This window comes from Eulemur rufifrons, chromosome 1 (assembly GCF_041146395.1).
Source record: "Eulemur rufifrons isolate Redbay chromosome 1, OSU_ERuf_1, whole genome shotgun sequence".
Taxonomy (NCBI): Eukaryota; Metazoa; Chordata; class Mammalia; order Primates; family Lemuridae; genus Eulemur; species Eulemur rufifrons.
The window spans coordinates 4,032,474-4,058,048 of NC_090983.1; the positions used below are offsets into that span (position 1 = coordinate 4,032,474).

At 39.2% G+C, this 25,575-nt stretch overlaps 1 protein-coding gene across 1 annotated transcript in view; it reads left to right on the top strand.

The window, feature by feature from the left end:
* IQCA1 (IQ motif containing with AAA domain 1) overlaps positions 1-25,575 on the top strand; it is a 199,992-nt gene that overhangs the window by 101,062 nt on the left and 73,355 nt on the right. Inside the window, exons 17-18 of the mRNA XM_069465364.1 lie at positions 11,264-11,348; positions 24,834-24,962. Coding sequence (XP_069321465.1) covers positions 11,264-11,348; positions 24,834-24,962 — 214 coding nt within the window. The remainder of the gene's footprint in view (positions 1-11,263; positions 11,349-24,833; positions 24,963-25,575) is intronic.

Consider the following 25,575-nt stretch of genomic DNA (forward strand, 5'->3'; position numbering starts at 1 on the left):
AGGGAAAAAGAGGGGAGGGGAGAAGGGGGGAAAAAGAAGAGGGGACGAATCATGGGCTTGGAGAAAGCTGGCTGTGGCTTGCCCCAGTTATTTCACAGATGACAAAGCGACGCAGAGAAGTCAGGTAACTCAGCTGCAAACCTGCCTAGTTACTGTCAGATTGGGAACTAAAGCCCAGGTGAGCAAAGACTTTCTGAAACACGAGCATCGTGTAAAACCGGAATTGTTTCTCAAGGGAGAGTGCAGGACTGTTCTCCCTGAGGACTCTGAAAGACATCAAAAAGAAGCCACCGGAATGTTCACAATAGATCACTTCCGAGTAGTAGGATCGTGGCTGTATGTATTCTTTTCCTCTGTATTCCAAGCTTTCTGCATGGGGCATGAATTACTTTCAGAATGAAAAAGGAGGTTTTAGAAAGATGAGGGGAGAGTGACGGTCACAGACAGGGAGGTGAGTTAGGGGCTCATTATTTTGAATTCCTGTGTTAATTATATTTTTAGTAAATTCTCAAAGCAGCTGTGGTCTGTAGAGAAGATGCACACACATGTGTAGGTTACTCATATGAAAGGGCAAATAACTGTTTTCTACCATTTTCTTTGAACCTAAAATATATCAGGTTGAATGGGAGACATAAGAAAAGAAGGGATGAGAACTTAAGGCCCCTGCATTACTCACTGAGGCTGTAGGGACAGGTGCACAGCTCGCGTGAAATCACAGGTTTTGATGTCAGTCGTCACAGTAAATCAAATTAAGAACACCCAGCAGCTATAGGCTCACGTGGTTTGTCCAGGCGCCAGGTCATGATGAAAGGCAGACTCGAGGCTCTTTGGCAAATGCCCCGATGTATTTCCTTTCCATGGGCTGGAGGGCTGTTCCAGGTCACACCCTCAGGGCCCAGCATACTGTGATTCGTGCCTCTCTGTCCATCCCACTGGACTGCAAGTGTGAACAGGTGTCCACGTGAAGCTGGTGTGGCATGACCTTGAGTAGCCATGGGCTAGAGTCACTGCTACCCTCTGCATGCCTTCTAGGGCAGGAATTCACTCTAAAGAGCGGCAGAACACCGCTAAAAACAGAATCCAGGAGATGTAGAAGACCTCAAACCTACTGCATCTCTGCTGCAGCCACCGTACCTGGGGAAGCAAGATGCCTTTGGAGTCACGCCTTTCTCAGTACTTAGCATATCTGCAGCAGAGGCAGAGCTGTTCTTTGGAGATAGAGGCTTTCAGTTTGTTTTAGCAGCTCTTAATTTCTGTGTCATTTGGTGATGAATGTCAACATCTGTATGTTGCTTTGAACAGAAAGGATCATGCCTTTGTGTTTCATAAATATGGTAAATATTCATTTACTGCTTGATCAAACAAGGTTGGGGGATCTTCAAAATTAACCTTTAGACTCTAAAGTGCTCTTTTCTGTAATTCACTCTTTGTGTTGCTTATAAAAGATTACTTATTTTCAAAAGTATGCATAAGGAGTGAATTTAAAATGAGAATGGTTGGACATGTTGCTAACTTACACTTTTTTTCCTATGTTTATTTTCCTAAGTTTTCTGGATTCTTGAGTTAGAAAAGGAAACGACCTGCTTCTTTCAATGAGGAAGGGCTGCTGGGTGCACAATGGCTAGGGTTTTAGGGTTTTTTTATTTCACCATATTATGGGGGTATAAAAGTTTAGGTTATGTATGTTGCCCTTGCCTCCCCCACTCCGAGTCAGAGCTTCAAGCGTGTCCATCCCCTAGACGGTGCACGTCACACTCTATGTGTGTGTACACCCATCCCCTCCCCCCCATCTGCCCAACACCCGATTAATGTTATTCCTAAATGTGCTCTTAGGTGATGATCAGCGAAACCAATTTGATGGTGGGTACATGTGGTGGTTATCTTTCCATTCTTAGGATACTTCATTTAGTAGAATGGGTTCCAGCTCTATTCAGGAAAATACAAGAGGTGCTATATCACCATTGTTTCTTATAGCTGAGTAGAACTCCATGGTATACATATACCACATTGTATTAATCCACTCATGTATTGATGGGCACTTGGGTTGTTTCCGCATCTTTGCAATTGTGAATTGTGCTGCTATAAACATTCGGGTGCAGATGTCTTTTTTATAGAATGACTTTTGTTCTTTTGGGTGGATGCCCATAATAGGATTGCTGGATCAAATGGTAGGTCTACTTGAATCTGTTTAAGGTATTTTGCTTTCCACAGAGGTTACACTAGTTTGCAGTCCCACCAGCAGTGTATGAGTGTTCCTATCTCTCCGTATCCACACCAACATTTATTGTTTTGGGACTTTTTGAGAATGGCCATTCTCACTAGAGATAAGTGATATCTCATTGTGGTTTTGATTTGCATTTCCCTGATGATTAGAGATGTTGAGCATTTTTTTCATATGTTTGTTGGCCATTCTTCTGTCTTCTTTTGAAATGTTTCTGTTCATGTCCTTTGCCCACTTTTTGATAGGGTTGTTTGATTTTTTCTTGCTGATTTTCCTGATTTCTAGATAGATTCTAGTTATCAGCCCTTTATCGGATGTGTAGCATGCTGTAGGTTGTCTGTTTGCTTTCGAGACAGTTTCTTTGGCTGTGCAGAAGCTTTTTAATTTGATCAGGTCTCATTTATTTATTTTTGTTGTTGCTGTGATTGCCTTTGTGGGTTTTAGGGTTTTGAATGATGGATCAGTGAACAGAAAGGGTTGACAGTGTCTTTGAAAGGGAAAATCTTTCCATTCCTTCCTAAAGAGTTCTGTTCTTGCCTGGTTATTAATTTTTCCATGCAAATAAATATTTAAGATAGGTGAAAATTGAGCATTTGTATCATTTTCTCAACAGAAGAGTAACCAAAACCAAAATAGCCAATTATATAATCAGTAATATATTATTGCTTTTAATAAAATTAAAAGGTGAGATTGGGTAGGGAGGTTCCTGTAGAATTCAAGCCTGAATATGATTCAAGGTGATACTTCCAAACCAAGAGGGAAGCTTTAGTCTTGGGTGATAACTGCTAATAATATCCCACTAATAAGTAGAAACATCTATGCATAAATCAGATTTTGTAATGTGCCACCAAGAAATTGCCTTGCTTTGCATACAACTTTTTCCTCCTCTCCTTTGAGGGATGGTGAGCCCCTCAGTTTCCCAAGGAGGGCCCTGGTAATTGAGTCCATGTGCAGTCAATTGCCTTTATTGAGTGTAAGTGAATTTATAGGCAGCAACTGACACCTTTGGAGGCTTCTGTGCAGTGGCACAAGCTGCTTTCTTTAGAACGCAGGAAAAATTTATGAGCCTGCTGACATTAATGGAGGTGACTGGGTAACTTGGGGGGGATCGGCCGGAAACCCCTCCATCCATATATTTTTCATACTTGATGAAACACAGATAAATCTCTGTCCTGTGAGTCTGAAATGGTGAGACCCGTTGAAGCTCAGTGTCAGACCTCAGGGGGGAAATTTATCATTTTAGTAGTTCTGCTTTCTAAATCACTGCAAACTCTAGAGCTGGTCATTTTCACATCTGTGCAAGAATTTTTGACAATATGCATAAATTTTTAATAGGCCCTAACTTTACCAAATGCTCGTTGCCTCACGTTTGCTAACCGAAAGATACGAGGCAGAGGTGTTTTTCTTCTCCAGCTTCCTCAGATAGAAGAATAGAAAGGCAGGTAGTTATGTTGAATGTATCTTTATTAAGTAACATTAATCACTGAATAAATTCTGTACGAAGTTAACATTGTCCCCCCAGCATTTGTCACATGTAAATGGCAGAGTTTCTAGAGCAGAAAGGAACTGTAGAGATTGTCTAATAGGCGTACATACTTACATTTTAATAACTAAATGGATAAACCTAGTTCAGCTGCACCATTTGCAGAGAGGAAAACTAACCAGGTTCTCACAGCGATGCAGTGATTTGCTCAAATCACACAGCTAATTAGTGGCAGCTGCCAGGGTTTCTTCATTTCCAGTAAAATATAATTTTCCTTATACATGTAGCCTCCCAACTGCTTCTTTATCGGGTGTGAAGCCCTATTTTAAGATTTCTGGTTGGAAATTCCGTGGCCACTGGGCTCGGCCCCGCCATAGCCCTGTGTGGAGGGTCAGGCAGCTGAGCCTGTAGGTTCTGCGTCGCTCTTTCTGGTTCAAGGTTTGACTCTGCTTGGGCAAGTCCTGCTAAGCCTCAGTTTCCTCATCCCAAAAATGTCAATGACAAGAATAATAACTATCTCCTAGGATTATTAGAGGGTTTCAGTGAGGCAGTGATACCAAGTTCTGGGCACGTAAGTGCTTAACAAATGAATATGTTGTCATGGAGGGTTCTGTTTGGTAGATTATTCAAACAAGTCTACTAAAGCTAGCTATCCAAAAATGAAAGTGTATTTCAAATGACCCTGGGTCGTCTGCTTTAAGCAGCGTTCAGTTTGCAGGAGAGAACCAGCAGCCCGGTGTAGAGAACATGACCCCGCTGGGGGCTCAGGACATGGAAAAGCAGCCAGACCTGAAGTGCTCTCTAGTACCTTCATGCAATCATCAACGTTGTCTGACAAATCCGCTGTCATTGAGGCTGACTTTGGTTCCATCATAAGAAAGATCCTTAGACACAAAATACGTGGCAGAAACGACGCGGATCCACTGCTGGTCCCTCCTCTTCTTGTCCTCCCCTCGTGCCAGGTGGGGCCAGGCCTGGTCCTCCTGGTCCCCTTCCTTTCTCTCTCCCCGTGATAACCTCATCCAGGCACGTGGCTTTAAATTCCATGTGTGTTTTGCTAACTCTCAAATGTGACTCTCCACCCAGAACGCTCACTTAAACTGCAGACGTGTAGATCAGCTGTCCACTCAACATCTCCACTTAGATGCGTGGTGGTCATCTCAGGCTGGACTTCCAAAACCCACTTGTGAGCTTACCCCTAAGCCTGCTCCACCCACCGAGCTCCCACCCAGTGGTGGAAAATCCACCCTTCCTGTCCCTCAGGCCAAAACCCTCCATCCTGACTCCTCTCCTTCTCCCAGCCGGACATCCGTTGGCTCCACCTTCAAAAGATGCCCCAGTCCACCCACTTCTCACCCCTCCCCCTTCCCTGCTGCTGGGGCTGAGTCATGTCACCCCCGGACCGGACTGTGGCAGCTTACTAACCATCTCCCTGTCCCGACCCCTGCTCCCTGCAGTCTGTTTTCGGCAGGGCAGTGTATTAGCTATCTGGCGTTCACACTACCGCAGGCTTAGTTGCTTTACACAACCCACATTTGTCATTTCACAGCGTCCGTAGGTCAGGAGTCTGGGCACTGCGTAGCTGGGTCCTCTCTTAGGGTGTCACAGGCCCCACTCAGGTGTCAGCTGGGGCTGAGGTCTCGCCTGCGTCCAAGCTCTGGTGGTTGGCTGTAGCCTTCAGTTCCTTGCGGGCTGTCAAACCAAGGGCTTCTCGGTTCCTCACTGGCTGTTGGCTGGAGGTCACCCCCAGATCCTACCAGGTAGGCTTCTCAATGTGGCGGCTTGAGTGAGTCTGGAAACAAGGTGGAAGCTACAGTGTCATGCATCATAATCCCAGAGGGGACATCTGCACCCTGGCTGTATTCCACAGGGTAAAAGCAAGTCACAGGTCCCGCCCACACTCGGGAAGAAAATGCACACTGATGTGACGTGCTGCCCAGAGGCAGGAGCACAGGGCTGTCTGAGAGTCCGTCTGCCAGGGAGAGCCGGCAGCATTCCTAGGAGCCTAAAGCAGGTCACAGCGCTGCGCTGCTGAAGACCCCGGGAAGGCGAGGCTGAGCTCACTGTCCCTGGTGGCTGAGCGAGCCCAGCGCTCCCGAATAGCCGGCGTTCCCATCAGCCTGGGACGCGCCCTTCAGAGGGGAAGCCCGGCCTCCACCCTGCGCCTCCTCCGTAGGCAGCCCAGCATTGGGGAGATGCAGGTCCGTGCTTCCAGCTTCCAGAACTGTCCCCCAAGCATGTGTCTTGTTGTTCATTCTAGCGATAATCTGGGAGAAGGGAAGTTAGAGGCTTGTGCTCATCTTACTGAATTCCTGTTCTTCGGAATAAAAAAAAATTGTATGTCGTGGCTTTTTTTGTTTTTTCGGTCATTCATTTCCAACTTGTTTGTGCTTTGATTTTTCTTTTGGACTCAACTGTTATTTCAGAAGGCACCTTTTGATTTCCAAGTGGTTTAAAATTAGACCACGAGTGTTTATTCCCAGAAACATAAATAGTTATATGGTAGGAAATTCAAAATTGTATACATTAATAAAAGCAAAACGGTCACTTAAGTTCAGGCAGAAAAGGCATTTGATAAAATTAAATGCCCATGTCTTGTTTTAAAAATTTAAAAACAGAAAGAAAAGGGTTAATTCTTAATATAATAAATATAAGCTCAATAAAGACAGAATTTTTATGTCTTCTGTTTGCTGATTTTTCCCAGCGCCTAGAACAGTGTCTGGCACATAGTAGGCGCTCAGTGAAGTGCTATGAATGGATGGATGGAACGCAGTCAGCTGTACTCTTAGTGGAGAAACACGAGCCTCCCCAGGAAAGGAAACGACAGTGTGGATGACCTTTGCCCTGACAAGTAACTAGTGGCACAATATAAATTATTGTTAGTATAATGACATGAGAAGGAAATAAGAAATGGATATTTTAAAGAAAGCAACAAAATATATTCCTTTTACAGTCAGTGATGAACTAAATATGAAATAAAAATATAAAAGCCGTATGAAAATTTAAGTCTGAGTGTTAAAAGGAAGAAATGAAAAAAGACTTAAATAAAAGGAGAAATATACCATGTTTCTGGTTAAATAGGAAGATGATAAATCTGCTCTAGGTAATTTATAGAGATAATGCAATTTCAATTAAAATCCCAACAGGATTATTTATTGAACTTGAAAACATAATTATTAAAGTCATTAAGATTAAAATAAGAAAATAAGAGCAATAAGGAAGGACAAATGGCTCTGTATTTTCAAGTATATTACAGAGAAAAATAAGGTAAATGCATTATAGTAATATAAAAACATAGACATAGATCAAAGTGGATAGCCCAGGCGCTGACAAAAATAGATGGAAATGAGTAATGTATGATAAATGAAGTTTTAAAAAAGTAATAAGAATGGGAACAATAGTGTAATAACTAGATTGCTTTAATTGTTAAGGCCAACAAGTAGTAGCAAACAGAGTAAAGAATTTAACTTCCCTAATGAGAGGTCACAATTTTCTGACTATAGAAACAAGAAATTTTAAAAGAAAATTGGACTAATTCCACAGTAAAAATTAAAAGGTCTATATAATAATCAAACTCTAAAACTAAGACATAAAAGGAAACCAACCAAACATGAAATTTATTTTTATTATAAATTATTTTACTTTATTGTTTTATTTAATTACAAACATAATTCCTATTTACCATAGCAAGGAAAATAAAACAGAAATGTATTAAAAACTTAACAGTCTTGCTCCTGTCCCCTGCCTCCAAGCTAGCCCAGGTGGGTGGCTTTCTCGCCTGTCTTTGAGCACCTGTAGACATACATACATTCACAGGGTTTCTCCTCCAATCCCTTTTTCCTTTAAACGACAGCATAATGATAACTCATATCTCATCACAGCCTGGTCTTTCCTCTGAACATTGTATCATTGCTTGAGGAAGTGACCGGGCGTTTCCCAGGGACCTTCCATCCTCCCACCAAACACTGGGTTGGGGCAGGGTGGTATAGTTAATGTATAATGCATCTTAATTCTTCCCATTTAAAATAATAAGAAATGGGCTTCTGGAGAGTGTTGCTGGCACAGAGCATCTGATTTTCAAGAACAGGTTGCTGTTGTTAGCAAGATGCCTGCAAGGCATGCACTGAAGGGACCTGAACTGAACAGAGTGGCAGCACGCGGCAGGTCTAGACGGGCCACCTCCACCGGCCAGCACCGCTGCCTCTGTGAGTGCAGAGGGAGTTTCTCTCCTGAGGGACTCTCAGCCCCTGCTTCTAGATTGTGAAACTTGGGAGGAAAACTTCAGGGACAGTAAGGAAATGGCAACAACGCTGCCTGAATTACTCAGCTGCCAGGCAAACATCCCCTGGACAAAATAAGATCTCCCTGCAGAGACGTGCCAGAGCGGTGCCCCAGCAGGTGCGCTTGTCTGGGGCGGACGGAGGCTTGGGACGAGTGCCGGAGCTGTGGGACCCAGGAAAGCCGGGTGGTGCAGCCCAGAACTTGGATGGAGGTAGAGGGGGCAGGACTAGGTGAGAACAGGCTGGGATCTAACCAGGAAGGGCGCGATGCCTGGGGACAAAGGGACATTGCTCTGCACGTCGGAACCCCCACGTGGAAGCTCACTGAGGGAAGGTAGGCCGGGACAGGGTGCAGGCAGGCCTAGATTCGGAGCCAGCATGCTAGGTGGTGCCGTTCGAGGTGATGCTCGCTGAGTCAAGAACTAGGATCCACAGAAGCAGAAAGAAATGTCAAAGAAGGAGAGCTGTCCACCCGGGGATAACTCAAACACCTGTCACTTAGGAGACCAACTTTCCCGCAGGGATGGGACTGAGGGGGGATCCTGGGCGTTTTTCTTTTGTAATACTCTAGGGGCAGTCTGGGACTTACTGATAGGGAGTGCCGTCTGTTTTTGAAAAATATTAAACAATCTCTAAAGTTTGCAGATAATCGGTGTTCATATTTATATTTTTTAAATCCTTTTTAGGAAGTGAACTAAATGAATAATTTAAAGTCTGTCCTTTCAAAATTAGTACTTGGTTTAATACAAATTAAATATTGTCCCAGAAAGCTGAATCTTTGCTTTTAAAAATTGTAATCCCTGTGCTCATAGGTGACCAAATGCCGATGAACAGCTCAGAAATACCTGGCAAATCCACCGTCTTAGCAAGTCAGCATCCATCTCTCAAATTCTGTGTTCTGGACAACTTCTGCCTTTCTTGTTGCTCCTTCTCTGTCTTGTTGTGCGGGTCTGGGTGAAGTGAGAGAGGCGCCTGCAGACGGCCCAGGTTATTTTTCAGGCAACCATGTGATGAGTTCCATTTTCTGCATCGCTGGTTCCATTTGGTGGTTGGGCCGCCCAGTGGAAGAGCCGCTTTCACCCTGCCTGTTGCAGCAATTTGAGGGCAAATGGGAGTTGGGGGAGGGGCAGGGAAGGAGGGCGGGGGCAGGGCGGGATTCAGGAATGACATTCTAGATCCAGCACTGCACATTAACTTAGTAAATCAGCAAAATGATGAAAGTTTGAAGATAATCAAGTGGCTTTGGAATTGAGATGAAAAGTATAACTGAGGGAAAGCTGTAGTTTAAATAATTATTATGTGAATGAATGCTAAGACATCACTTGCCTTTCTTACCTTGCTGACAACCAGGCAGAAGGGCCAAAGCTGCCGGCGCCTTGGCAGGGATCGAGGCAGCGGCCCCAGGACAAAGTCTTCCTAGGCTTCACCGCCAAGCACCCGCCTTTAAAAAAAAGAAGTTCCATTTGACAATGTTTTTGAGGATGCAGTAAAAAATAACTAACCTGAAATAATAACCCCTGAAAGACATAGCTTTTGAATATTCTATGTGACAAAATCAGAAGTGCTCATAAATCTCTTCTGCACGCCACAGGATGACGCTTGTCTCTGAGAGAAACACCTGTGAGGTTAGTCTCAAGCCCAACTGGCCACAAAACAACTGACAAACTCTGGTTAGTTGGACTTGGGCTTTGGGAGATATTTTCTCAAAAGTAAATCAAATCAACCTGAAGGAAAATAATTGACAGTATTTGTTGCCAATGGTAAAATCTGAGCTTTCTAGTAAAAACTACAGTTTTGGAAGTTTGTATTCACCCCTGAGAGTTTGAGAGGTTCCCATTACTTAGACTTTTCGTTGTGAGATCAGTGGTCTTATCGGCGAATGTGACTTCACGTGGTGAAATGCACCAGCTCTGGGAAGAGCCACGTAATTCCGTGAACCACTATTTTCCCAGGACCAAGACGTGAGGTTACAATCATGCCTGGGTAAAGAAAGGTCTATTCAGAGCATGAGAGAGACCTCGTGGACTTTAGATTCCACATCATAACTGGCCTTTGGGAAGCTGCCACTTGTCTAGTTGCGGTGTAGAAGCAAAGCAGAATATTCACCGTTATCTAAAAAGCTATTAAAATGTTTCTCCCTTTTCCATTCACATCTGTGTGATGCCATAATTTCTTCCTGTACTTCATTCAAAACAACATGGTGCCACAGACTGAATACAGGAGCAGGTGTGAGCATCTGCTCACTCTCATTAAGCCATACATTATAGACACTTGAAAATGCACAAAACAATAACGTTCTTCTCACTAATTTTTTTTGTTTTGGAAAATATATTTATTACTAATAAAAATGTTTTTTGTGTTAACATGTAATGGGTTTACTATTTTTAATGAGCTAAAATGCATATTTTAGAAATTTCTAAGTGTTAGTATTTAGTGCAGTAAATATCAATAACTATAACTCATATAAAAATGTTCTTTGGGATCCTCAAAAATTAAGAGTGTAAAAGATTCTTAAGGTCAAAAGTTTGAGAACCACTTTTGTAGGGTCATTTTAAACATGGTGGTCTTTTCCAAACCTTAGATTCTACGCCTCTGTGAATTAATGGAACCAACTTGGCAGGTAGTTTTTTCTTTCTGTGGTACAATAAATATAACATTCATGCCAAAGTCAATCTCTCTTAGAAATATTAAGTACATATCCTTTCTGAAATTCTCAACATTGAATTTCAAAGTCTGCTTTTTAAAATATAGGAGTTATATGGTTACAGAAAAATAATACTATTTGGAACCCATAAAATACAGGCCTCAGCTTAACTAAAACCTAAAGCATGGGCGTGTATTTCATTCACCATTATGAACTTTGTAATTTGTACAACCCCATCCTTCTGTTTAGTTTCAAGATCTTGTGTTTATCCTAAATTTTAAACAGGAAGAAATGATTTGTGCTTCTGTCTTCATTCTTAACTCAAGCACAGAGCCTCTCGATGTTGATTAAAATAAAAGGAGGAAGAAAAATACAATCTGTTTTAAAGGGAGATGTTTGTCTCTAGCGGAAGGAAACCCGCTACTGAATGTCTCCGGTTCCTTTTGCTCCTTAGAGATGTCATGTCAGCCTCCATCTATAGGGAACCCCATGCTTAATAACCATCGCTCATTTAAGTGGACATAATGGAGTATATTTTCATGGAGTATATAACAAAGCAAATCAATTAATGGAGTACACAACAGACAGGACTTCATTCATTTCTATTTTAATTTTCTTTTTTTTTTCCTCTGCAGGAATTTAACTGGCACATTTCCTGACTACCCTGATGAAGAAGAAGGTGGCTCAGCTATTATTTTTTCTAACAAGACCCCACAGCAGGTACAAATATGTTTGAGAAATGAAATATAAATAAATCATAATCACATGCTTTACATTTTAAAGCTAATGGGTTCGTAGTATTGTTAGGCCTTGGTTATTTTCCTACAAATATTTATATGAAAATACTCTAGGGTGTTCATCAGTGTAGATACTTTCAACTTTATTTCAAAATGAATTCATCCTTTTTCCTGTCTCACCTTCAAAAGAGATGTGATGACGTGTGGAGGTCATTTTCTTAGTAAATTCTGAGCAGCTTGATTGCAGGAGCCCTTTGTGTGCTACTCCCTACTTCCCTCCTCCTCCCTGTCCTCCTCAGCTCGCAGGGCTGTTCCCTCAGTGCCTTTGGCATGTCATGCTCTTCCTTGGTGCTAGGAGTCCTTCTGCTTAGTTCCTGCGCACCTGCCAAGCCCCAGCTCCCTGCCGTATCAGAAACACCTTTGACCATCTCTGTAGATGCTCCAGTGGTATTGATGAGATTGAAATCTGATGCAGTTTTTTTAATGTCTTAGTAAACTAGAAATAAGAAAGCTCTTCGTAGCCTCACTGTATTTACCGTAGAAACCAAGGGAAGCTTTGCATCAAACTCAGAGACAAGGCATTAGAGACATTGCCATTCATAGTGAAAATCAGGAAAAGAATAGTTTCTGCCAGAATTATTAGTTAATATTTCCCTGGACATTCTAACAAATGCAATAAGATAGAAGAAGAAAAGTTATAAATATTTTAAAAGTGATAAATTTATAATTGTTTTAAGATTATATGATTCTTTCTAGAAAACTCAATAAACTTAAGAATTTATATTGACAAATTATACAGAATTGTACAAAATTATATTGACAAAACTTTACTGAGGAAAATGAAAGAAGACTTGAACAAATACACTAAAGGATTGTTTCCCTATTTTGTACTCAATAAAGTACAAATACCCATTGTCTTTCCATTATTCTGTGCAGTTAATACAATTCCAGTCAAGATCAAAACAATTTTATTGACATAGTTATTTTCAAGTTTATCTGGAAGGATGAGTGCATGGAAATATCCAAAAAAATTTTATAAAAGAGCTATAATGATGGGGAACTTGCCATATTCACATAAATTATAAAGATAAAATAATTAAAACACCATAATATCGGAGAAAGAGCAGACAGATAACAACAAAAACAAAAATAACAAGTAACATTTACTGGACAAATATTCTGTGGCAGATACTAAGCAAAGCACTTTATGTTAATCAACTTATTTAATTCTCCCAAGCTATGAAGATCAAACCATTTGGCTAAGTTGATTGTTAATAAGTTATAGAGCTGAGATTCAAGCCCAGGTAGTCTGACTTTAAAATAGTGTGCTCTGAAACTGAGGCAGATATAAACTGAACTTTAGTGATATACCAATGACATTTCAAATAGGTGGGGAAGGATACACTATGTGATAAATAATGTTGGGACAACTGACTCACCATTCGGCAAAATTAAGCAGATCCTCCCTTATTATATAAAATAAATTTCACATAAATTAAATATTTACATGTAAAAACATTAAACCACAAATTACCAAAAGAAATTATTTAAATTTTTAATAATCATAGGGTGGGGAATAATTTTAAGCATGTCACCATAAGCAGACATCATGAAGAGAATGGGCTGATATATTTAACTACATTAAACTCAAACGGCAAAAAAAAAAAGCATAAATGAAGCTAAAGTTATAGAATGACTGAGGAAAATATTTGCACCATATGTGATCACAGGTATCTTTCCTATATAAAGAGCTCTTAGAAAATAATAAGAAAAATCAGAACACCCCAATAGAAATAAAGCAAAGAATATGACCAGGAATTTAATAAAAGAATTTTTTTAAACTCACTAGCAAAGAAATTTAAATGTAAAGTAACATTGCTATATCTCTTTTCACCTATCGGACTGATAAAATGTTTAAATTGTGATAACTGGAATTAACGTGCATGTGGGAGGAGGTCATGCTCATACATTGCTGCTGGATACATAAATTAGCATGATGTTTTTTAAGGGACATGGACCAAGTGAGTATCAAAAGTTTTAATGTGCATTCCCTTTGACTCATAAATGCTATTTAAGGTATGTGTACTAAAGGAATAATAAGATAAGCTGTCATAGACCTGAGGTTAACACACTTCTTTCATAAAGAACCAAATAGTAAATATTTTAGACTGTGGCACATACATTCTCTGCCACAACTAGTCAGCTCTGCCATTACGGTGTGAAAGCAGCCATAGACAGTACACAAGTGAATGGGCGTGGCCGCGTTCCAGTAACACTTCATCTCAAAAATGGGCAGCTGGTCAGATCTGGCTCATGTGCCGTAATTTGCAGACCCCTGCTATGGATGATTGAAAAGCTATTCACGTCTACCGTTGTCTATAGCACTGACAAAGAAGAAAACAGATAATGCTTTTTAACAGGGAATTTTAACAGGGAATTTAACAGGTAAACGGCATGAAAGACTATGCGGCAGGAAACATCAAGCTGTAGATCAGCATTTCAGGACCTCAGTGCTACTGACCCATGGTCAGCCTCCCTGTGCCCCGTGCTCCCCTGCGTGAGCCTTCAGGATCACGTACACAGGGCCTCCCTTCCCTCCACTTGTGCATCAGAAGCCAACCTGGGCTCCCAAAGCCGGGCCTCCACCCTCCAGAGGACTTCTGCCTTCTCTGTGAGCTCCATGAGCACTAAATAGGGACCTTTTTATCTGACAGTTCATCAAACCCTGCCTTGAGTGATTGTCATTTTAATTTGCTGTTATTTCAGGTTTTTGCATGTGTAGGTGTTGTCCCTCCAGCTAAATCACCAGGCACAAGTTGTGTCTTGAAAGTCCATGGAAAGCAGCCAAACACGTTTTGTGTCAGTTTAGAAAGGTGGCAATTATAGGATTAAGAACGCTGGTGGAATCTCTAAATTGTCCATGAGAAACATTAAAAAGTAGAGTCATTTTAGTGAAACTAAAAACAAAAGAAAATTGTGGATGCCTGGTTAATACGTGAAAGCAAAACCAAGGGAACCACAAAGCAGCTTAACCCTAAAAGGCAGATGATTGAAGAGTCAGAACAGCACGGTGATTAGAGATCACAGTTGCACCACAAACTGGATCTGCAGCCTTAGATGAGCTACTTCGCCCTCTCTAATTCGGTTTTCTCATCTGTAAATGGAGATCCTAGCAATGCCTACCTCCCTGGGCTGGTGTAATAATTAGATGCGATGATACATGTGACATCCTTAGAACAGAGCTTGGCACACTGAAATCTTTCAGAAAGTCTTAGCAATTGTTACTACTCTTAGTGGTAGTCGTAATAGCAGCTGTAGTAGTAGTTGTGTGAAGAAATAGTAGACCAAGCATAATCATTGTAACAATGTACATAAATGGTTAAATTTTTATTTATAAAACAAAAATAATACAAATACTTTTTATGAAATGAGCATAACATTGATACCAACCCCAGAAAAAGCTGAACATCACAAAATCCCACGGATCAGTCTTCCTTATGAAACACAAAAATTTAAACTAAAATATTAGCACACTAAAACAAGCAGCATATTAAATAAGTAAAACACCACAATCAAGTAGCAGTCATTCTAGAATGCAAAGCAGTTCGAGTTTAGGATGTCTGTGAATACCCTGCATGATGTAGAGATCCAAAAGGAAAAAACCCTCGACTCATCACTGTGGATGCTGCAAGGGCGTTTTACAAATTCATCATCCATTCTTGATATTTAAAAATAAATCTCAACAAAACTGGAATATGTGGATACTTACTGAACATGACAAAATATTTCTTAGTTCAAAACCCAATGTTATGCTTCATTAAATTCACTTGAAACATTTCCACTAATAGCAGGAAAAATACAAGAATGGCCACTCTCACTGGTATTATTTAGCATTGTGATGTAGGAACTACCAAATGCTATCAGGCAAGAGAAAGAACAGAGAGATACAGAAAGTGGAATGGAAGAGACAAATGATCACTGTTTTCACATATGTTCTATACTTATAAAAACAAAGAGAATAAACTGAAAAACTCCTTTAAATGAAATGAGACGTAAGATGGGATTACAAAATTAATATGCAGAAAGCAATAGATGCTATATCTACAAACAGCAGCTAGATAGAAAATATCATGAAAGAGTTCATTTACAACAGCAACAACACAAAGGTCAAACGCCCAGGAATAAACTTAATAATCAATGTATGTTCTATGTGAAGAAAAGCTTAAAGTGCTTCTAAGGAATGCAGACAAGGAAATGGGAATGCACACCTTGTTTCCAGGTGGGAGTGCTCGACGCCATGAACACTCAGCTCTCCCAGACATCATCTACAAATGGAATATGATCCAGATAAAAATACCAACAGCACTGTGTTGGGGTATTGCCAGAGGAGAGACAGGGAAGGGTGACCACCCTAAACTGTAAGTAGAAAGCAAATAATGAAGAATAACCAGTAGAATTCTGAAAGTGAAGCCTAATGAGGAAGAACTATTCCTGCCAGGTATTAAAACATATTCTTATGAGCCCATTGCTATGGGCAAAGGACTAAAAAGACACATCAATGGCAAAGAATAGAACATCAAGTAATATACCCAAATTCATGTGGAAATTTAATATATAATAAAGGTGGCATCTCAAATGTATGAGAAAAAAGGAAATAAATGGTATTAGAATAGCCAGGTTGTCATCTGAAAAAGAAGAAAATTAAATTCCTATCTCTTTATACTTTACTTTACAATGATTCCAAATGGATCAAAGATTTAAATGTAAAACAAAACAAAACAAAACACAAAAGGACTAGAAGCAGCCAAGAAAGAAATATGTTATAATCTCACAATGGGAAAGACCTAACTATGGTGCAAACCCAGTTGTCAAAGAAGAAAAAATTGATAAGTTCAACTACACACACAAAAAAAATTTAAATCTGCATGGAAACAATGACCTTGAGTAGGCAAATGACAGATGACATACTGGGAGAATTATTTGTAATAAGTATCACAGACAAGAGATCATTTTTCTAAAACAGAAAGAACCCCTACAGCTCTGTAAGTTAAAACCTAATACAAAAAAAAATAGCAAAAGGATAGGAACAGCCCCTTTTCAGAAAAGAAAACCCAAGTGGATTTGAAACATAATAAAAGATGTTCAACATGTGAAAAGATGATCAACCTCAGACATATAAAAGAAATGCAAATTAAAACTATGCTGACAGATAAAATTGATCAATTGAACCTCACCAAATTTAAAACTTTTGCATTTCAAAAAATACCATTAAGAAAATGAAAAGACTGGGAGAAGATATTTGCAAGACATATACCTGCTAAAGGACTTATATGCAGAATATACAAAGTACCCTTACACTTCAATAATAAGAAGACAAACAATTCAATCCAAGAATGAGCAAAAGACTTGAATGGACAATTCACAAAGGAAAATATATGAATAGCTAGTAATAACACAAAAAGATGCTTAGGGGAATGAAAATTAAAACCACAATGGAATACTATTTCACACCCACTAAGATGGCTATAATCAAAAAGAAGGCAATAACAAATGTTAAGGATGTGGAGAAAAGGAAACCTTCATGCATTGCTGGTGGGAATGCAAAATGGTGCAGCCACTTTGAAAAACAGTTTGTCAGTTTCTAAAAAATTAAACATAAGTTTACCAAAGGACTCAGTAATTCCACTCTTAATATATGTCCACACACAAAAAAATTGTACATGAAAATTCTTAGCAGCATTACTCATAAAGCCAAAAATTTGAAACAACCTAAATATTCATTAATGGATAGGCAAAATGTGGTATATCCATGCAGTGGAATATTATTTGACAATTAAAAAAGGAACAGACAACTGACACAGGCTACAACATGAATGAACCTTAAAAACATCATACAAAGTGAAAGAAACTGGATACAATAGACTATGTATTATATGATTCCATTTATATGAAATGTCTAGAAAAAGTAAATCTGTAGATACAGAAAGTAGATTAGTGCCTGCATCAGAAGGAGCGGAGGAGAGAGCAAAGGTATTAATAATTAATGGACATGAGTGGGTCTTATTGGGATGGTGGAAATGTTTTCAAACTGATTTATGGTGGTGGTGCATAACTTGATAAAAAAATATTCCACACAAATGGAAGCCAAGAGAAAGCAGGAGTAGTTATTCTTATATCAGACAAAACAGGCTTTAAATCAACAACAGTGAAAAAAAAGACAAAGATGGTCCTTGTGTAGTGATAAAGGGATGAATTCAACAAGAAGACCTAACAATCCTAAAGCTATTAGGTCATTAAATATGAAATGTCCGATTTTGAATCAAAAATGTAGCTTATTATATCTCAAACAAGAAACAGTACAATTAACCTAAACTATTGACACAGTTTTGACATCTTAATGGTAGCTTGTTTATGCCAGCAGCAAAGAAGGCTGGAGAGTGAGAGGCAATGAAATCTCAAAAGGTGTTTCCACAGCTTGTTGAGAATTGAATAATTTTCCTTGCAAGAAATGGTCCAAAGCCTGGAAGAAGTGGTAGTCAGTTGGTGCAAGGTCTGAGGAATATGGTGGATGACAGAGAGTTTCCAAGTCCAGCTTCTGTAGAGCAGCTTTGTTTATGTGACATGTGGTTGAGCGTTGTCTTGCAAGAGGATTGGCCTGTCTCTGTTGACCAGTCTTGGTTACTTAATCACAAGCATCCTCATCATTTCATCCAGTTGGTTGCAATAGACATAGAATTGATTGACCAGGTTTCATGAAGCTGTAGTGGATAATACCAGCACTAGACCACCAAACAGACACCATTAGCCTTTTTTGATGAATATTCAGTTTTGGAATGTGTTTTGGCACTTCATCTTTATCCAACCATTGTGCTGAATGCTTGCGATTGTCCAAAAGAATCCATTTTTCATCACACATAACAATACAGAAATAGAAATATGGCAAGCTTCAAGATGATGTCTCTGCTGGTGCTTATTTAATTCATATGGAACCCATCTATCCAGCTTCTTTACCTTGCCAATTTATTTCAAATGGTCCAATATTGTTGAAATAGTAACATCAAACCTTGCTGCTAATTCATGCACAGGTTGAGATGGATTCACTTCTGCTACAGCTTTCAGCTCATATTATCCACCTTGGTCTCAGGTTGCCCACATGGCTCATTTTCAAGATTCAAATCACCACAATGGAACTTCTCAAACCACCAACATACTGTGCATTTATTAGCCACATTCTTCCCAAAGACCTCGTTGATATTTCAAGCTGTCTGCACTGCATTGGTTCTATGACGGAATTGATACTCGAAAAGAACATGAATTTTTTACTTATCCATGGTTCTACAAAAATTGCTGTAAAAAAAAGTTTAAAAGATAATCACAAACCAAAATGTCCATATGAAATACTGCAGATGTACCTTCACAATAAAAAAATAAATAAAACAAGAGATGTCACAGTGAAATGTCAGAGATAGCAACTGTCAAACTTAGTACTTAAGGAAATCGGACATTTCATACTTAATAACCTAATATATGCATCTAACACCAGAACTCCCAGATTCATAAAACAAACACTATTAGACCTAAGAAATGAAATAAACAGAAATATAATAGTTGTGGGGTATTTCAATACTCCACTGACAGAACTAGACAGATCATCGAGGCAGAAAATCAACAAAGAAACACTGGACTTAAACACTCTAGTACCAATGGACCTACCAGACATTTACAGAACATTCTACCCAACAAATACAAAATATATTAATACATTCTTCTCATCAGCACATGGAAGATTTTCCAAGATAGACCATATGTTAGGGCTTAAAACAAGTCTCAGCAAATGTTAAAAAATCAAAATCATACCATGTATCTTCACAGTGGAATAAAACTAGAAATCAATTCCAAGAGGAACCCACAAAACTATACAAATACATGGAAATTAAACAACCTGCCTCTAAACAACCTTTGTGTCAATGACAAAATCAAGATATAAATAAAAAACTTTTGAATTGAATGACAACGGCAATACAAGCTACCCAAACCTCTGGGATATTGCAAAAGCAGAGCTAAGAGGGAAGTTCATAACACTAAATACCTACATAAAAATGACAGAAAGATCACAAGTTAACAACCTGTCACACCTCAAGTAACTAGAAAAACAAGAATAAACTAAACCAAAAGCTAGCAGAAAACAAGAAAGAACAAAAATCAGAGCAGAACTAAGCAAAATTTATATCAGAAAACCAACATAAAGTTGGCTCTTTGAAAAGATAAACAATATAGATAAACCACTAGCTAGATTAACCAAGAAAGAAGAGAGAGGATTCAAATAAGCTCAATCAAAAATGAAAAAGGAGACATTACAACTGATACCACAGAAATACAAAATATCATCTGAGACTACTAGGAACACCTCTTTGCACACAAACTAGAATATCTAGAGGATATGGATAAACTTTTGGAAACACACAACCTCCCAACCTTGAATTAGGAAGAAATAGAAATCCTGAACAGACCAATAATGAATAGCAGCAAGATTGAGGCAGTGATAAAAAAAAATCTCCCAACAACAACAGCAACAAAATACAGGACCAGACAGATTCGCAGCCAAATTCTACCAGGCCTACAAAGAAGAATTGATACCCATCCTATGGAAACTATTGCATAACATCAAGAAAAGAATCCTCCCTATTACTTTCTGTGAATGCCTGGTAGGTCCATTTGTTCTAGAGTCCCTTTTAAGTCCAGTGTTTCTTTGTTGATCTTCTGCCTCGATGATTGGGCTAGTTCTAGCAAGTGTAACTCTGATACCAAAGCCCAGAAAGGACACAACAAAAAGAAAACTACAGACCAATATTCCTTATGAACATAGACACAAAACTCCTCAACAAAATACTAGCAAACCGAATCCAACAGCACACCAAAAAAATAATTCACTATGATCATGTAGGTTTCTTCCTATGGATACAAGCATGGCTCATCAACATATGCAAATCAATAAATGTGATTCACCACATAAACCAAATTAAAAACAAAAATCATGTGATCATCTCAATAGATGCATAAAAAGTATTCAATAAAATCCAGCATCCCTTCATGATAAAAACTCTTTACCAAGTAGGCACAGAAGGAACATACCTCAAAATGGTAAAAGCCATATATAACAAACCCACAGCTAACACCATACTGAATGAGGTAAAGTTGAAAGCATTTCCTTTAAGAACTGGAACAAGACAAGAATGGCCACTTTCACCACTTCTATTCAACATAGTAGTGCATGGTCTAGCCAGAGCAGTCAGGCAAGGGAAAGAAATAAAGGACATCCAAATCAGAAAAGAGGAGGTCTGACTCCTCCAAAGACCCCTGGAATGCATAAGTAAATTCAGTAAAATCTTGGGTTACAAAATTACTGTACACAAATCAGTAACATTTCTACACAGTAATAATAGCCACGCTGAGAATCAAATCAAGAACTCAATACCATTTACAATAGCTGAAAAAAAGAAAAATACCTGGGGATATATTAATACTTAGCCAAGGAGGCAAAAGATCTCTACAAAGAGAAATAAATGGATAACACAAACAAATGGAAAAACATCCCATGCTCATGGATCAGAAGGACCCATATTGTTAAAATGACCAAACTACCCAAAGCAATCTGCAGATTCAATGCAATTCCTATCAAAATTCCAATGACGTTTTTTCACAGAAATAGAAAAAGCAATTCTAAAATTCATATGGAACCACAAAAGACCTTGAATAGCCAAAGAAATCCTGAGCAAAAAGAACAAAGCTGGAGACATCACACTTCCTGATTTTAAAATGTATTACAAAGCTATTGTAATCAAAACAGCATGGTACTGGCATAAATACAGACACAAAACCCATTGGAACAGAATAGAGAGCCCAGAAATAAACTCACACATTACATTAAATTGATTTTTGACAAAAATACCAAGAATACACAATGGGGAAAGGACAGTCTCTTCAATAAATGGTGTTAGGAATACTGGATATCCACATGCAGGCCAATGAAATTGGATTCTTGTCTAATACCATATACAAAAATCAACTCAAAATGAATTGAAGACTTGAGTATAAGACCTGAAACTGAAATTTTATGCAATGTGTAACATGATGTTTTGATATATGTATATATTGTGGAATGAAAAAAAGCTAATTAGCATCAATTATATGTTAGTATAGCATAGTTAGTGTATTTCTAGTCGTTTTACTAGAAAGTGGACATATATCTAGGAAAACTACTAGAAGAACATAGGGGGAAGCTCTATGACATTGGTCTGGGCAGTGATTTTCTGGATATGACCACAGAAGCCCAGGCAACAAATGTAAAAATAGATAAATAGGATTGCATGAAACTAAAAAGCTTTTACACAGCCAAGGAAACAATTAACGGAGTGAAGAAACAACCTATGGATTGGAATAAAATATTTGTAAACCATACATCTGATAAGGGCTTATTATGCAAAATATGTAAGGACTTCAAACAACTCAATAGCAAGCAAACAAATATTAGTAACGTGATTTAAGAAGTGGGCAAAAAGGAGAAATGAAAATGAGAAAAAGGAAACATACTAGTGACCAACAGCTATATGGATTTTTCCTCAACATCAACATTTTTGTTCAAGACCACAGAAAAATGCAAATCAAAACCAGAGTGAAATACCATCTCACTCTTGTTAGAATAGCTATGATCAAAAAGATGAACGATAACAAGTGTTGGCAAGGATGTGGAGAAAAGGAAACCTTTTTACACTTTCAGTTTCCTCAAAAAACTAAAAGCAGAACTATCATATGATCCAACAATCCCACTACTGGGTACATTTCCAAAGGAATTGAAATTGGCATGTCAAAGAGATGTCTGCACTCCCGTGTTCATTGCAGCATTACCACAATAGCCGAGATGTGGAAACAACTTAAGTGTCCTTCAGTGGATGAATGGATAAAGATAATGTGATGCATATACCCAGTGAAATACTATTCAGCCTTTAAAAAGAAGGAGATTCTGTCATTTGTGACAACAGTCATGAACCCGGAGGACATTATGCTAAGTGAAAGAAGCCAGGCACAGAAAGACAAATACTGCATCTCACTTACATGTAGAATATCAAAAAATTTAACTTTACAGAAGCAAAGAGTAGAATGGTGATTACCAGGGCCTGGAGGGAGGATAGGGGTGTGGGGAGATGTTGGTCAGAGGGTACATAGTTTCAGGTAGACAGGAGGAAAGAGTTCTGGAGACATATTGTACAGAGCTGACTATAATTAGTAATAATGTATTGTTTATTTTGAAATGGCTCAGAGAATAGATTGTAAATGTTCTCATAACAAAAAATGACAGATACATGAGATGATGGATATGTGAATTCGCTTGATTTCATTCCACAGTGTATACATATATCAAAACATCATGTTGCACATTGCATAAAATTTTTGTCATTTATACCTTACAAAAAGAAAAAGAAAGTGGATCTTGTTGGTTGGTTAATAACATGGGGAGAAACCCTCTCACTATATGTATGTGTAATTACACTTTCATAATTTTCGAACTGTGAGTCATGTAAATGCCTATTCAAAAATTAAATTAATGAAGTAAGTAAGAATATAGAGGAAATAAATCATATAATTGATAAGGTTTTAAAAGGCTTAACTGATAAGGCAGTTGAAATGTATACTCCACAACTAAGGATTTCTTCTTTTCTTCAGCTGCTCACATTTTATATATCAGACTATTTTTAAAAAGCCTTTACATTTTTGAAAATTTCCAGTCTTCTAAGGACCAAAAAATGTCCGTGTTCCATAGGTGTTCCAGAACATCACAGACCTGAGCAGCCATGCCTTGATTCCAAGAGTTGAGGGGAGACTGATCCCCAAGGAAAACATTGCTATTTGGACAAGGGAACTTTACTTCAGTCTAAAACACCCTTTTTATTGCCAAATAATGTGCACAACACATACGTCACCTCTCAGCTTCCGTAAAACCTCCTTTCTGAGCCTCACCCACCTAAATCTTCACTAGCACCAGGGGCACTCGAGCCTCTGGACAGTGTGAAGCTGCTGTCTTCTGGGCACATGACTGTAGTTTTCTTTGTTGAAGTCCAGATGGTGCTAGAATGCCCAGCTTTGTTCATGATGAAGCTATTTTTTATGCTTTTAACATTATAAACTAAACTCTTAAGAAAACACAGGTATAAATATCAAAAATATAAAACTAGAAAATAAACCTGAGCATCTTGGGAAGTCACTAAGAAGGCGTAACTAAGTGGAGTTTCCACGGGAAGAAGGTTGATCACAACACACTGGAGGTCAAAGGATACTAGCCTTGTCTCCCACCGCCATTTTTCATTGCAGTCCTTGCCCTGTCTTCCGAGGTAATGGCTGCACTGAATTTGGAGCTTGTTGTTCCCTTACATTCCTTTATGCTTGGGCTACATAGGTGCGTACCTGAGACCGTGGCATACAAATTGTTAATTTGACTGCTCACACTGTAGAATAAATTGGTGCATATTCTTTCGTGTCTTGCCTCTTTTCTTTCTACATTATGAGATTCATGCTGGTTTAAATCCCAGCTCAGCTACCTACTAGCTGTGTCCTTGGCCGAGTTCCTGAACTCCGTGTCCACTTCCCTTGGCCACAAACGAGGCAAAGCAGAGGAAACTGAGTCTCGGTAGGTTCTGCAGCTTGACGCAGCCACAGGACCAGTGAGGAGCAGAGCCCTGGGGCCACACAGCAGGTTTGGCTGTCAGGGTCACCTTTCCACCTCCCAGAATTCACAGCTCTGTGCGGCAGTGAGTGCCCAATAAGCACCTGTCATATTGCACTGAACTTTATGCTTTTTTACAAATCTATACTAATTCTCCAATCCAGGTGCTAATCCTACGTGAACCAGGTACTTCTTAAATATTTTAAATTTTAGGAGAATAAATGGTCTTTTATCACTGTAGGAAATAGAAATTAAATCACAGGTGAAAGAAACCAACTCTGAGAAGAGACGCGTGGTCATTCACGGAACAGGAAAGTTATTAATATCACAAGAGCAGCTGTTGCCATCAGAGTCCAGGCAGGAAATGGAAACATCCTCAGTGTGGATTTTGACGAGCTGTGGGCAGGGCTGGCACATCCAACTGGTGCTGAGATGTCACAGAAGCCGTGACCTCCCCGAGTGTCTGTGGAGGAGCAGCTCGGACTCAGGGAGGGAACTCGGCTCAGAAATGTCCAGCCTCTCTCCATCTGCCCCTGACAGCCAGGGGCTGCCTCCCTCAGAGGAATCCGACTGCAGGTGGAGGATGGGCAGGGAGCCCCGCCTCGCGCAGAAGGGGACAGCCCCCCAGGGGCCAGAGCAGGGCAGCAGTGTGACACGGACCAGCACAAATACTTCCTTTCAGACAGGAAAGACAATCCTCCTCTTGATCGGGATCTATTTCAATATGATGATTATTGTGTTTCTTACCAGGTGATTGATGAGATTATTGCCAACCAAGAAGAGGAGGAAAAAAACAGAAAGAAAAAGAAGGAAAAAGGAAAAAAACCCAAGAAAGCCAAAAAAGAGAAGGAAAGGAAAGTAACAAAGGAAAAGCCTAAGGTAAAGAATTTATGTGGAATTTTAGAAATTTGATTTTATTTTCTTGTTAGTGATTTTTTTTTTTTTTTTTTTTTTTGCTTTGAGTTGATGGAATATTTGCCATCATTTATTTCCTAGGGAACCATTCTATCTACCAACAGTTTTTTGATTTTTTATGTTGATCGACGATTCATTGCCATCTTTTCTATGCTTTATAAATATCTATTAGAATGTATCGTGGTTTCAACAACTTGGATACTTTACATGTTTATTGACATATGTGACACTTTCATTGTCTTTGAGAGAGCAAGTGATTTTTATTTAATTCACCTAAAGGGCAGATCTGGAGAGCAGGCGGATAAGTTATAGATAGATCTTAAACAGGGGCCACACAGACCCTACCAAACTAGCAGGCAATGGACATGTTTAATTGATATTGAGAACAACCTTGTAAATCACGTGAAAAAAGCTGGCTGGAAGTACAATAGGGAGTGGTGGGGACTGTGGAAAACTGGAGAGATTACAATCCTTTTTTTTTTTTTTTTTTTACTTTTTACTTTTAATTATTATGAGTACATAATCGTTGTGTATATTTATAGGGGATACTTTGAATTTTCATTCCTCAAAATAAATT